Source organism: Halichondria panicea, chromosome 17, assembly GCF_963675165.1.
Source record: "Halichondria panicea chromosome 17, odHalPani1.1, whole genome shotgun sequence".
NCBI lineage: Eukaryota > Metazoa > Porifera > Demospongiae > Suberitida > Halichondriidae > Halichondria > Halichondria panicea.
Window position 1 is genome coordinate 1812855 of NC_087393.1, and position 14241 is coordinate 1827095.

Sequence of the window (14241 nt, forward strand, 5' to 3'; positions counted from 1 at the left end):
TTAAATTACGGTGGCGCTGTAATTACAGCAACTACGGTAAGCTAAAAAAAATTTTAATCAAACAGCTAGGGCCGGGTGCCTTGTTCTTGCATGTGGGAGGGGAACACTGCCATATATCGTATTACTAGAATGTTTTGCAAGCATCAAACATATGCGAACTTTGCGAGGGTTGATCAATTCATGCACAACCCTAAATAGTAAATACACAGTCATGATCCTTGCCAGAGCGCAATAGTTAGATCACAAAGGGTCAGATGTTCTGCTGAATTGGCTCATTTGCAAAGGCTTTTCACCAGCAAAATACTCTAGTAATACGACAATACCTTGATAGTTTCCGGGTGAGAGGGAACAACAAACGGAACGTGTAGGAAGAAAACAACAAAAGCACCTGGGCTGTCCAGCTCCAAGCACCTGCAGAGTGATGAATTATGCTGAAGTTAATAATACAAGACAATCAGTACCATTTTGTGAACAGCTCCACAACTGGTGTCTCGATACTTGATTTTCTCAATTCAATCAAGTTGTACAAGTGTCCATAAATGTACCTGCATCGTGAAACCATCGGAAAATCCGTGAAGCATAAAAGATTAATTGGTGTGGCCTAGCCAATGTAATTCATTGACTATCCCTCTGAACTCAGTTACAGTTTATCGGTAATTTTTTGCTGTAAATAGTCCCAGGGACCATCTACTGACAGGACACAAGAGTGCTATACCGTGTGAGCTCACCCCTTGAGTGACTTGTGCAGATTGGGAGAGGGGAGGTGGGAGTAGCTGTGTCGAATGTAGTAGATGTACCCCATAAAGCAGAGGAATGATCCAGCCACAAGACCTAGCACACCTCCAATCAAGTAAGCCAGCACCAGTAGAGCACCCATGGTAGAGAATTCACAGAAAAAATTCACCACCGGCCTAGTCACTGGTAAGCTTCAGGTCATGTACTAGCCTCGATTCTAGGCCGCGAAGAGAAGGCCTTTCTCTTCGCGGCCTGGAATCGAGGCTAGTCATGTACGTGACTTGTGTGACGTTTGGAATGACGCACTTCGCAATCTGATCTGAGGTTCTTCAGATTGCGAATAGTAGATATCTACAGTCTACGGTTATCATCAGAGATATCTCTGGTATCATGGTATTATGCTCACACAGATATTTTTGCTCAACCTAGCTAGCTAGCTAGCTAGCTAGCTCTGAGGCTTTTTATCTGACATTGAATCTAACCAAGAATCTCTGCTGGCTATGGGTGCTCTAATAATCCTGGCTTATGTGGTTGTGGGTCTACTAGCTCTGGTGGTTGGAGCCATTCTCTTCTTTGCTGGAGTCATCAAATACAAACGATCCAAGTTCTCTCATCTCCCATCTCCCAAACTTCCCAACACACTCAAAGGGTGAGTAGATATACTGGAATCTTGGTGCCATTGAGCCGTATTGTTGTGGTAAAATGGTAGATATCTATGTCTACGTCTAGCCTCTAGGTACGTACAAACACAGTTTGTCATTTAATACAGGTTGTTTCTTGGGCATCTCACATACTTTCTTGAGAGAAGGAAGTTATCGAAGAATGATGAAGACCCATGCTTAGAGCTCTACCATCAATGGTACAGTAGTAATTGAATATTCATGTATGATATCGTGTACTGAAGACTACAGTGTTTATTGAAATGCATAATGTGTATAAATGCAGTTGAAAAAATCGTATATTTGTATACAGGTATTCTGAATTGGACAACCCTAGTGTTTTTGTCGTTTTCATACTACAAATAACCTTTGTTATAATCTCAGATCCAGAAAGTATCAAGGTGTGTTGAGGTGTGTTGCATAGCGGGAAATTTTGGCTCCAGAGCCCAGAGCCCCGAGCCCTGAGCAGACATTTTTGTGCGTTCTAATATTTGCATTTCAATGCCAGGAAACCACACCCACCAATAGCTTTGCATGTCGGTGCATGGGAGTTTATCCTAGTTTTAATTTTCGCGTTAACTATCTGCCCTCAAAAAACGCGCAATTTTGCACCCCACGAAAATTTCCCGCTATACACAGTCACTCTAGTTTGTTACTGCAGGAGGTGATAATGCAGGTAAAGAATGGTAAGCCTACAATGTTTTCAGACCAAGGAAGTTGGCTGTATGGAGAGAGGTTAGCTTAAAATATAGCCACACAAGACGTTAAAATAATAACAACACCATCATACAGAAGCTTTTACGTACTACATGCAAACTGGTAAATCACTGTTAAACATCATGGTTTATTGTGACATTCATATTGCGTTAATTAGTAACTGGCTGTCTTCATTTTAGGTTTTTTGGAAATGGACTTGTCTCTATCCCTGATCACGATACTTGGAAGCCTAGAAGAAAGATCTATGAGCACTCCTTCAATAAGAGGTGAGTCACTTAGGATCTCAAATTCGTTGCCCTGAACATTTTACATTTTTTAATGAAAGCACCGCGGGTGCTGATGCCTCGGTAGAGGTGCCAAAGCTACTAACATAACGCTATATAGCATTCTAGTGCAGAGCTAACTACTAAGTAGAGTAGCAACACTCGGTGAACAAGTTTGGCTACGTGATCTTCTGAAAAGGCTGCAATGGCATTCCAAGTAAGCAAAACTGGGCATAACTCGAGAACGAAGCTTTATTTTGCAAATCCACGAATACGAATCCAAGAAAACATGACTAGAAGCCTATAGAAACTCTTACTTGCACTTTATTGATTCTTGAGCAGCTGTAACAGTCTACACACACACACACACACACACACACACACACACACACACACACACACACACACACACACACACACACACACACACAAATACACTACCGTATACCTTGCTTGCGCATGCGCACCGAGGTATAATTAGTGGGTGCATCTGAGCATGTGCATTATTACATGTGTTGTATTCGCATTATATACAAGCGCACATCTAATAGAAAAACTAGAAGAGAGAAAAAAGTCAAGAATAACTATAAACCAACTGGAGAGCTCATACACTAGACCCTCAACTCAATAATGAAACTGTTTCAAGAATAATTATTTCGAGCAATGAACTTTCTCTGTAGTGAAACTTCACATTGCAGATTGAAATAATTATTACCTGCAATTTATGAAAAGAGATTCGATTTGGTCCGCTGCATGGCTTTAAGAGCACATCGTGAAATAAAGTTTCACAGAAATCGGGCGACGATCCAACTTGTTATTCATGAGCAATTAATAACCTTAATCTGTGTGTTGAGATTAAGCAGCTATACATGTATGTATATCAATTCGTTGTCCTCACTATAGCTACTTGAAGAGCCTTCTCCCTTCTTTCAATGAGTGCACTGACAAATTGCTGGAGGGCATACGACCTCTGGCTGATGGGAAGACAACAATTCCCATGAAACAACACTTGTCAGAAGTCACACTGAATGTCATCAGTAAGGTAGATCTATACGGGTCATGCTTTTATGCTACAACAATAATTTTTCAAATGTGCAGGTGGCATTTGGATCCGACTTTTCTGAGCAATGGGATGACAAAACACTTGGACTGAAATTGACTAAAGGAAATGGGAAGCTTACGTTTCTTATTTCCCACACATTTAAAGGAGCACAGAGAGCATTCAATGGTGGTCCGTTTTTCAAGGTAATCTTCAAGCTACAGTGCAGTACATGTATACTATAATATAGGCACAGAATAATAATACGAATGGAACTGTTGACAAAAAGTAGAGTATTAGTCATGATTTTTGGTTGTTGCAGTACCTTCATCCGTTTGAGGTGAAGAGCTATCAAGAAACTATTAGAGCTCTGAGGATGATTGGACGAGACTGCATCATGAAGAGAATCAGGGCAGTGGAAGCTGGAGAGCAGATTCCCAGAGACATACTCTCCTCAATCCTGCAAGTCGCATGTGAGTACTCTAAGTTAATGTTGATCCTCACAGATCATTGCATATAATTGTAGCTACCAAGGAATCTGTGGACATCGAAGATTTGGTGGACGATTTTGTCACCTTCTATGTGGCAGGTAACAGACTATATACATTTAAATTAAATGTTCTGCTCAATTGCTGCATGCATGCATGCTTTACATACACAGGGCAAGAGACTACTGGAAACTTGCTGTCTTTTGCAGTAGTCCTCCTCAACCAGCACCCTGAAGTTCTTTGCAGGTATGTGATAGTGTGCAATAGATATAGCCAATTATTGTGCTTTCAAAACCGATTGTTATGACCTACGATCAGTTGGATGACAATCAGTTGGATGACAATCAGTTGGATGACTTTCTTTGTTATGCAGGCTCCAAGCTGAAATAGAGGAGGTTCTTAAAGGAAGAACTGAAGTGACTAACGAAGATCTGGAAAGCCTGCAATACACTGAGCAGGTACATTCTGTAGGATGGTATACCTAATTGCTAAGTGTCTTCATTCCTCCATTATGATTCCGTAACAACATCTGTGACTATCCTAGCAAAATATCATCTTTATATACACTAGGTTCTGATGGAGGTCTTGCGATTGTATCCCCCGGCCTTTGGGACTATAAAAGAAACTATGAAGGGTGGTATTCAACTTGGGGAGCACTTCATTCCGGAAAAGAGTACTCTATTTGTAAGTTAGTGTTTTCTTGAAACACTAAATTGTTACTTCTTATTTCTCAGCTGATAACAGCAATGACGTCCAGGCTGCTCCAATACTTTGACGATCCTGACAGCTTTGATCCATCCAGATTCAACCCTGAGAATCAACAGTGAGTTTGTTATCTTCGTGGACATTTTAATTTTAATAGTAAATTTTTTCAGGCCCAGTTCGTTTGTTTTCTTTCCATTTGGACTCGGTCATCGCTCATGCATTGGAAAACACTTTGCTCTTGTGAGTACGCTAATATTTATTTTGTGCGCTCAGTTAAAACCTGGACACTGTGACTTAATCAGATTTATCGAACAGAAAAGAGCATGAGCATGAGCCAACGTACAATAGGCTCATGGCCTCTCAAGTGAAACACACTATTATTGGAAGTGCTTTCCATAAAAACAGCTGTCTATACAAAAAATAATTATGCCTCGAGGCGTAGCCGCACGAGGGATACGGTAAAGCTGACTGTGTGTGTGTGTGTCTGTTCCAGCTGTAACTGCTCAACGGTTGCAATGCGACGAAAGCTAACAGCTTCTATAGGCTTCTAGCCACGTTCTCTTGGATTTTGATTCGTGGATTAGCAAACTAAAGCTTCTTTCTCGAGTTATGGCTAGTTTGACTCACATTGAAGGCTGTTGCAGTCTCTTCAGAATCTTTCATAGCATCATCTGTCCGCATAAACTTTCTATTCAACATATGAGTTAGCCTTGCACTAAAGCGCTAGCTTTTTGTTAGCTACAATACTCAGTTAAAACAGCTACCTTAAGGTGACATATTTTTACAGGTAGATTTGTTTGCGTTTTTACAGTTTTGTACATTTTGCGGTATAATATTTGCGAAATGTTGATCTGGATACATTAAACAAGAGGGCGGCCAATTATTTGCGAGTATTAATTTTTGCGATTTTATTCTCATTCGCAGAAATAGCAGAAATTAATACACGCGAAAATATGTCACCTTAAGGTAGCTAACATTTGTGAAATTGGACACACCCTTTAATTATTCCTGTGGATGTAATGCGCATGCGCGCTCATTCCCCATGTGTGAGAAAATAATATCCAAGATCCAGATCTAGATCCTCCTGGCAGAATTATCTTTGTCTTGAGGGCCTGGTAAGCCACAAAAAACACTACCAGATAACAATATGCATGTACACAGGTCTTTTTTTCTTAGATATTATATACACTGAACTACAGATCCTGGAAGAATCAATTTTATTTCTTGAGGTCCTGGTAAGCCACATAATACAATAAATAACAACAATAGATGCATGGAAATAAATCTTTTCTTCTCAGTGACTTTATATAGATAAGCTAACTTTAATATAAAATTCATTATAGAAACTAATATAACACTCTAATACTTTTGAGCGAAAGCAAAAACATGGCGAGAGGCATTAGCACAGCGCCAGCTTGAACACTAGTTATCACAGTGATTGTGCAATCTATTATTTGTCTACCTATAATGTTCATTCGAATCTATAATCTTGAAAGTCTGGCAGTTGATTAGTTGGTCCTTGCAACTATTTTTTTTATAACCATGTCAGTGAGTTCATTGTATGATTTGTCCCATTCTGCTGTTAGAAGGGTTCCACTGTAGAACTACATAAATGGCCAGTTACAGTATAAATTCAACCCACAATTTTTCCATGTAGATGGAGGCTAAGCTGATCCTGGCCAGACTGGTGCAGACCTTCCGCTTCACTCTTCCTCCAGACTACAAGCTGGTTGTTGCTCAAAGAATAACTGTACAACCCAAAGACAATGTGCCTTGCACTGTTACTCTAGCTATCTAATTGCTAGTTTTTAAGCTGTTTATGATCAGTAGAAGTTGAAAAGGTTTAATGCATGTACAAGTATGCTGTGTCATATTGTCAGTAATGATGTAAGGAAATTTTTATATCCATATGCAGGCTTAGTTTATCTACGGTTCCCTAGCCGATTTTTTTTCGTTCTATAATAATTATTGGCCAGGTGGTAACGACGCCTTACTATGAAAATTCTTCATGTCTGAAGCCATTCTCATTTTCATACCTCGTCCTGCCGGAAGCATTACATGTATGTAGATTTATATAATTATTAGTTAAGATTCTAGGGCGGGGGGGGATGGGGATGTTTTATCCTGGTAAATTTACTATAGATGTAGTATCGTGTAGATTTGTTGTCATTTGACTTTTAGACATAAAGACTCATCATTGTAACAACACGAGTATTTATACAAAACACCAAAAACAGTTCCTAGAAGGTTCTAGATCTATCTAATAACAACTAGCATAGTACAAACAATCTACCAGAACATTCTAGAATACTCTACTAAATACACGATACAATTAGTTCACATTGCACAATGCACAATAGAGTATAGGGGGATTTCTTACTTTCCTGCCTATTATACTGAGAAAGTCATATATTATAATTATGTTGTGCAATTACTATCTCTAAGATGAATAGATCCACGTACCCTAGGCCCTATAGCTGATATATTTTTTTCACCCATTATTCTTCTTGAAAATGTGGCTATTCTCATGACATAATAGACAAAAATAATTAATATCATGTATTATATATGTGACAGGCTCTGGGAAAAGGCCATATTGGAGCAGGCTACAATTGTTGAGATTTAAATACCAGATGATAGAGCAAAGAATTGCCTATGCATTGATATGCTTAGTTTGCACATACCTCTTTTCATGCCTGAGTTATGCGCGTTGGAAACTCAAAGTTCTGAAATAGCGGTATTGAGAAACGCCCACTTAAAGATTGCTAAATTGGGAAAAGTAAGGTAATGGTGGCTGCTTAGACAAAGCGCTTCGGTGGAACGCGTTGGATTCAGAGCATCAGAGAGGTAGTAGAAATACTGTAGATAACTATAAGCTTATTATGAGATTATACACTGCAGTCCATAAATCTGGCCATTGCTCAATACCAATATCTGCTCCAATATGGCCTTTTTCCCAGAGCCTGTCACATATATGATATCTTGAACTGATCCATAATATTCACTTTCAGCCATTTTTTGCCATGAGAACATCATTACACAAAACTTAATGTAATGATTTTTACCAAAAATGGACATTGATGTGACAAAAGGTCATCCTATAAGGTTAAGACCTAGCTAGTCAACTGCATGCCCTAATTCCTTAATTGTGGCCAATGTTTTTACGATATTTGCGAACGCGCATGCAAAAACCAATATAATTGGCAGGAATTGAAGGCTTTACAATTATGTGCAAAACGTGACTAAGACATGATAATGTAAAAAGTGAACTAAACAACAATTGGAGCCTGCATTCCTATGAGCCTTAATTAATGCGACATTCCTACAATCATGCTTGGTTGTCAGTATAAAAATTATACATGACATAATACACAGCGTAAAATTTTTCCCAAAAATGGTGCAAGCAGCTATTGTCATTATTATAGACACATCATTGCTATCCTTTAGTTATGACATTGAATTGAAGTGGGAGTGACAGTACAAGACACATCATCCTTAGGTTGCAGTGTTGTTTTCTGTACCACAACCAGCTTGTAGTCCGGAGGAAGAGTGAAACGGAAGGTCTGCATCAGTCGGGCCAGGATCAGCTTAGCCTCCATCTGCACGAAAAAGTCACATCATAATTATTTGACCTATATAGCCTCTATACTCCAGGCTGCCTTCGAAAACTTGAGTAACACGATCGTACTATTTTTTCTATTTATAGTGAGCAACTGTTTTAGGGATTTTCCAGCAATGCACAAATATTTTGGCGTATTATACAAGTACTACCCTAGAGGCCATGACGTGGATCATTTGCATGCGCGCCCATAACATTGATTACAGACTGCTTATTTACTTAATTAAGGGCCAAAAAAATATTCCAGGCGCTCATAATTATGGCGCTACATAATGATAATGAGAGAAGTACTTACCAGAGCAAATTGTTTCCCAATACAAGAGCGATGGCCGAGACTGAACGGAAAGTAGACAAACGAACTGGGTCTGCAAGAAACAAAAACACAATCTTAAGATACTTGCAGTGTGGGCCGGGACATTTCTCACTGTTTGTTCTCTGGGTTGAACCTGGCGGGATTAAAACTATCAGGATCGTCAAAGTACTGGGGTAGCCTGGACATCATTGACATTTGCAGCTGGATATGAATTTGCACGAATTAAGCAGACTACCATGCATACATACGATTAGTGGTTTGCAGTTAGACGGTATAATAGTGCATGTACAGTATATATTATCAGTATCACTTACTAAAAACAGCACATTATACTGAATGCTTTATTATGCCTCGGTGCGCATGCTCAAGCGAGGTATACGGTAGTGTGTCTGTGTGTGTAGAAGGATTAATGAAGTGCAAGTAAGAGTTTCTATAGGCTTCTAGTGGATTTCCAAAATAATGCTTGGTTCTCGAGCTATGCTTACTTGGAATGTTATTTTGCAGCCTTTTCAGAAGAGTGCTAGCAAAACTTGTCCATAGAGTGTTGCTATTTAGTAGTTAGCTCTGCACTAGAACGCTAGCTATTGGTAGCTGCAAGGATCTACTGCACTAATACAGCAGCCATTAATTTTGGCTTTAAAATTATTGTAAAAACATTATGATATCTGTGTGTATTAGCAATAGCTAGTAGCTTTGACACATCCACCTAGGCATCAGCACCTGCGGTGCTTTCATTTTTAAAGAGCTAATATTTCTCGGATTGCTCAGACTAACCATTTCGAGATAGAGGTTCAAATGACCACACCCCTACGGTAGAGAGGTTTATGTTTGAGGCACTAACATTCGAGGTTCAAGGTCATTTTAGCTCCTTGAATATAAAGCGCTATATACGATAAATATTCTTAGAACAACAACCTGATACCTCCACATGCATGCTGTGTTGTTATAATTATACACAACTATATAGAATTGTAAACTCACAAATAACGATGTTCCTCCTGAGATAAAGTACTCCCCGAGCTGAATACCACCCTCCATGGCTTGTTTGGATATCCCAACAACAGGAGGGTACAGCCGCAGAACCTCCAACAGAACCTACATACAATCATGTATTCAAAGTGGAAAAAATGTTCCATTTTTCTTATTTTTGGAATAAAGATTAATTGGACCATTTAGAGTCAAAAGAACACACTCAATCTGACAGTTAGACTACCTATTATAAACGTGTAATAATTTTAGCGAATTCGTAATTAACACTAAATTAAGTACGCGCTAATAATAAAACGTATTAAAAAAATTATGAATCCCATTAAACTAATTACTTTTGAGAGTATGCTAAGCAAGCTAACCCCCCTTTTTTTTTTACTGTATCTGACTCCAAGCTTTCCATTCAACCTTAAAACTCATACTTGTACATCTTTTCAAATATTGTGCTAATGAATTTGCTACAATTAATACCCTAAAAACAGAGAAAACACTAAAATTACTACGGTACTACCTGTCTATAATAGTAACATTAAGGTAGTCTGAATGCTGACATCGGCACATGACAATATCCATACCTGCTCAGTGTATTGTAGCTTCTCCAGATCTTCGTTAGTCACTTCAGTTCTTCCTTCAAGGACCTCCTCTACTTCAGCTTGGAGTCTGTATAATGATAGAACTGCATATTCAAGCCCAATTCACGTACATACGTATGTACGTTACACAAGTATATAATTATACACACAATGACATAATTTTACAGTGACGTTAAGATGTATCTACTACTACATATAATTATGCTTACCGACACATAACATCCGGATGTTGATGAATCAGAACGGTGGCAATAGATAGCAAATTACCCGTAGTCTCTTGTCCTATAGAGAAAGAGGAACGTAGTTAAGTAATTTAATTTTGAAACTAGAGTCACCTGCTATATAGAAGGTGACGAAATCGTCCACTAAATCTTCAATGTCCACAGATTCCTTGGTAGCTATAATTATATGAAACAATGCAATGATTAGTGAGGATCAACATTAACTTAGAGTACTCACAGGCGACTTGCAGGATTGAAGAGAGTATGTCTCTGGGAATCTGCTCTCCAGCTTCCACTGCTCTGATTCTCTTCATGATGCAGTCTCGTCCAATATTCCTCAGAGCCCTAATAGCCTCCTTGTAGCCTCTCACTTCAAACGGATGAAGATACTATACACAAACAAAGTGCTAGTAACTTTATCTGCATACTTAATACATGTAAATATTTACACCGTGAAAAGAAAAGACTTATTCTGCTCTGGGCTCAAACTAGAGGATATCAACTAACTAACCGCATAGGCAAAGCCACCAGCAAAGCTCCTTTGCAGACCCTCAAATGCATGACTAACAAGAAAAGTTAGTTTCCCATTTCCTTTGACCCATTTCAAGCCGAGAGTTGCATCATCCCATTTTCCAGAGAAATCCGATCCAAAAGCCACCTGTGAAGTGGAATTAGAGCGGTGAAATGTATGTACATGTAAACACACAACCCGATATATACCTTACTAATAACATTCAGTGTGACTTCTGACAAGTGTTGTTTCATTGGAACTGTTGTCTTCCCATCAGCCAGAGGTCGTATTCCCTCCAGCAATTTGTCAGTACACTCGTTAAAAGAAGGGAGAAGGCTCTTCAAGTAGCTATTGTGAGGAAACAGGATGTATAACCAACAACTTCATAAGTTGAACAGAATTATGATTATACATACTTCTTATTGAACGGCTGATCGTAGATCTTTCGTCTTGGTTTCCAAGTATCATAGTCAAGTATAGCGACTAACCCGTTGCCCAAAAATCTAAGGCGGGATTACTTTAGAGCAATAAGAGCATGGATATACATAATAGCTATACCTTTGCCCAAAGAGCCATCCCACTCTTGTCTTGAGTTGTTTCACTTTCCCATTCTTTACTTGCATTGTTACAGTCTGTATAAACAGTAAAATCAGAACCTTTATTATAAAATCGTGGGCAATATAATCAATCAGTACGTAGATTATTGCTGAGCACCTTAGGATGCGAAACTAATCTTATCTCGAATCACGGAAACCTTTATACGTACGTACTTGGTATCATGCACGTTTTATTATGAATGGGAAATTTAGTGTATGTGGCTAATTCATGGCTCTAACAGATATCATGTGTTGGAGATGCCGTCTAAAACCACTAACGGACACCATGCAGTTTTGCTCACTATAAAAGGTAGACTATAGTATCATCATTAATATGGTGGATCAAGTGAAGAGTGTGAGCTAGAGAGCTTGGTGCTACCATCATCAGCTCGTCGACAATGACACTATAACCTGTTTAATACGAGAAATTTAATATGTATAGATCTATACATGTATATAGACTGTCTACTTCTCTGTACAGGAGCAATGGCTAATATCCAGCTATCCCAACAGTGTTCCTCTTGGCTATACTAACGGACGAGACTGGACAGTTGAGGTAAGGGTTTAACCGTCTTCGGTTTCTTTTAATATTGTCCTATACTTACAGGACTGGAGTATGACCTGCTTGTTTGAGCGTTGCTGGGTATCTCAGAGGCATCGAGAAAATCTACGTTTTCTCAAGCAAAGTTTAACTGAGTTACGAGTTGGGGCCTAGAATCAGAGAAGTCCAGCAGCCTGCTAAATCGTTTTGAAACATAATTTGAAGCATTCAATCATCCTAAAGTTGCCCTGGGTCACTGTAATCGTGCTGCAGCACAACTGGAAACTCCCCAGGTCCTTGCGAAGCAGCTCCCTATGTGCATCTTTTGTGTACTCACTCTGTGCATTTTCTGTGTACAAATTTCGTTTATTAAATATTTTTGCCGACCACAAATACAATGAAAATTTGACACATGCGCAGACAACTAGTACCAGGCCTAGTTGTTCACCTAACCGTTATAAAAGCAAAAACTCGGCCTGGGATCAAGGCTACCTTAGGACAGTGCAGTTTGGCCGCAATAGCAAAGTGGCTGCATTTCAGAAAATAAATAATGGTACTACTTTGAATCTAAGGACTAGTTTTGCGGCTCTGTTTCAGCTATTTACAGTGGAACCTCTTATAACAGACTCTCTAAATAGCGGATCCCTCTGTTGTAGCGGACAGCATGCCTTGTACCAACTGTTTTTACTATCTAACTAGTGTACTTGCAACCCCGAATAGCGGACACCTCTAAACTACAGACAACGGACAACAGCCTTGCACGAAAGATACATTCAGTGCAAGAATTAACCTCCTACAACGGATGAAGGGTGTCTCCATGTATACTGATTCAGTTCACCATAGTTATGTTGTGTATTTAAAGTCATTACTGTCTCATTAAACATTTGGGGTAACGTAACCTTACATGGTATAACCTCCCAATAAAGGAAACCTCTGAATAGCGGACAAAACCTCCTGCACCAACTTGTCTGTTATACGGAGGTTCTATGTAAATGTAATCCACAATTTTCATCTGCCAATTAAACCACACTCAAATGTCATAATATTATCGTATAATATAACGCATAAAATACCTAGAACTGACCATACAGAATAGCGATTGGCCGCATTTCAGGGCGAGTTTTGTGCATGCAGCAGTAATGATCAAGCTAGCAATCTGTACCAAACGAAACGACCGGTATATCGAGGTGCAGAGAGCCGGATTAAAAAGAGTCTACAGTATTATAGCACATGCATGAAGGCTAAAAAATTAATCAAACAGGGCCGGAGGAAACACTGCCATAATACCTAATGTATGTACCATAATACCTTGATAGTTTCCGGGTGAGAGGGAACAACAAGCGGAACGTGTAGAAAGAAAATAACAAAAGCACTTGGGCTGTCCAGCTCCAAGCACCTGCGGAGTGATGAATTATACTGCATGTTTTATAATACAAGACGATCAGTACCATTTTGTGAATAGCTCCACAACTGATGTCTCCATACTCGATTTTCTCATTTCAATCAAGTTGTACAAGTGTCCATAAATGTACCTGCATCATGAAACCATGAATATTGTTTAACCTTCAAATTGGCTTAGGTTACTCACTGAACTGTTTATACGTAGCTTCTAAAGCTACCAAATTACTATTGACATACAACACTGATTGTCTCTGAAATGCAGGTCAGATATTCATTAGATGTGCGGATCTTATACAATAACTGCATGCCCCCCCCCCCCCCCCCCCAGACAAGTGTATGGTAGAATGCTCTTGCCGTAAATATAGCTCTAGATCATCTACGGTAGCATGTATTTCTAACTTCCATTGACTGTTCTTCCAGACTCAGTTAGCGTGCTAGGTTAACTGGACCGTCAGTTTATTCATGTTATTGGAACAATTTGCTGCTGTATATATAGTCCCGGGGACCATCTAGACTACTGACATGACACAAAAGGGCTATACCATGTAAGCTCACCCCTTGAGTGACTTGTGCAGCTTGGGAGAGGGGAGGTGGGAGTAGCTGTGTCGAATGTAGTAGATGTACCCCAGAAAGCAGAGGAATGATCCAGCCACAAGACCTAGCACACCTCCAATCAAATAAGCCAGCACCAGTAGAGCACCCATGGTAGAGAATTCACAGAGAAAATACTGGTGAGCTTCAGGTCATGTGCATGTACGTACGTACGTAGACGTGCATGTAGATCTATTATAATAAATTATCATTATTAGATCTATGTGTGAAAAAAAGCAGGTAATCGTTTGGAATGACGCAC

The 14241-nt window shown here is 39.4% G+C and overlaps 2 protein-coding genes across 5 annotated transcripts; one reads left to right on the forward strand and one right to left on the reverse strand.

The window, feature by feature from the left end:
- The first annotated feature begins 1120 nt into the window (after positions 1 to 1120).
- LOC135350782 (cholesterol 24-hydroxylase-like) lies at positions 1121 to 6514 on the forward strand. Of its 4 annotated transcripts, XM_064549617.1 has the most exons (15): positions 1121 to 1384; positions 1505 to 1594; positions 1708 to 1795; positions 2056 to 2129; positions 2291 to 2377; positions 3278 to 3416; positions 3473 to 3619; positions 3736 to 3886; positions 3940 to 4002; positions 4075 to 4147; positions 4275 to 4359; positions 4472 to 4585; positions 4636 to 4724; positions 4777 to 4846; positions 6264 to 6514. In XM_064549617.1, the coding sequence occupies exons 1-15, from the start codon at positions 1236 to 1238 to the stop codon at positions 6402 to 6404; spliced, it is 1560 nt and encodes a 519-aa protein (XP_064405687.1). In that variant the 5' UTR covers positions 1121 to 1235; the 3' UTR covers positions 6405 to 6514. The 4 variants fall into 4 exon arrangements, with proteins under 4 accessions (XP_064405687.1, XP_064405688.1, XP_064405689.1 ...); XM_064549618.1 differs by lacking the exon at positions 4777 to 4846; XM_064549619.1 differs by lacking the exon at positions 1708 to 1795 and having other exon boundaries at positions 1243 to 1384.
- A 1335-nt stretch (positions 6515 to 7849) lies between these two features.
- LOC135350779 (cholesterol 24-hydroxylase-like) lies at positions 7850 to 14213 on the reverse strand. The gene is made up of 15 exons (XM_064549613.1): positions 13944 to 14213; positions 13436 to 13519; positions 13296 to 13383; positions 11409 to 11482; positions 11267 to 11353; positions 11060 to 11198; positions 10851 to 10997; positions 10578 to 10728; positions 10454 to 10516; positions 10328 to 10400; positions 10101 to 10185; positions 9520 to 9633; positions 8651 to 8739; positions 8521 to 8590; positions 7850 to 8205 (listed from the first exon to the last, which is right to left on the reverse strand). Exons 1-15 carry the CDS (start codon positions 14090 to 14092, stop codon positions 8050 to 8052), a joined length of 1569 nt encoding a protein of 522 aa, XP_064405683.1. The 5' UTR covers positions 14093 to 14213; the 3' UTR covers positions 7850 to 8049.
- Between the last annotated feature and the right edge of the window lie 28 nt (positions 14214 to 14241).

What these genes read in the sequence shown, in the direction of transcription:
- LOC135350782 (XM_064549617.1), top strand. Translation starts at nt 1,236, where the DNA reads ATGGGTGCTCTAATAATCCTGGCTTATGTGGTTGTGGGTCTACTAGCT. An exon ending in TGTCACCTTCTATGTGGCAG is followed by an intron (nt 4,003 to 4,074) that starts GTAACAGACTAT and finishes TTACATACACAG; the next exon opens with GGCAAGAGACTACTGGAAAC. An exon ending in CGGAAAAGAGTACTCTATTT is followed by an intron (nt 4,586 to 4,635) that starts GTAAGTTAGTGT and finishes CTTATTTCTCAG; the next exon opens with CTGATAACAGCAATGACGTC.
- LOC135350779 (XM_064549613.1), bottom strand. Translation starts at nt 14,092, where the DNA reads ATGGGTGCTCTACTGGTGCTGGCTTATTTGATTGGAGGTGTGCTAGGT. An exon ending in GATCAGCCGTTCAATAAGAA is followed by an intron (nt 11,199 to 11,266) that starts GTATGTATAATC and finishes TCCTCACAATAG; the next exon opens with CTACTTGAAGAGCCTTCTCC. An exon ending in CGTCACCTTCTATATAGCAG is followed by an intron (nt 10,401 to 10,453) that starts GTGACTCTAGTT and finishes CTTTCTCTATAG; the next exon opens with GACAAGAGACTACGGGTAAT.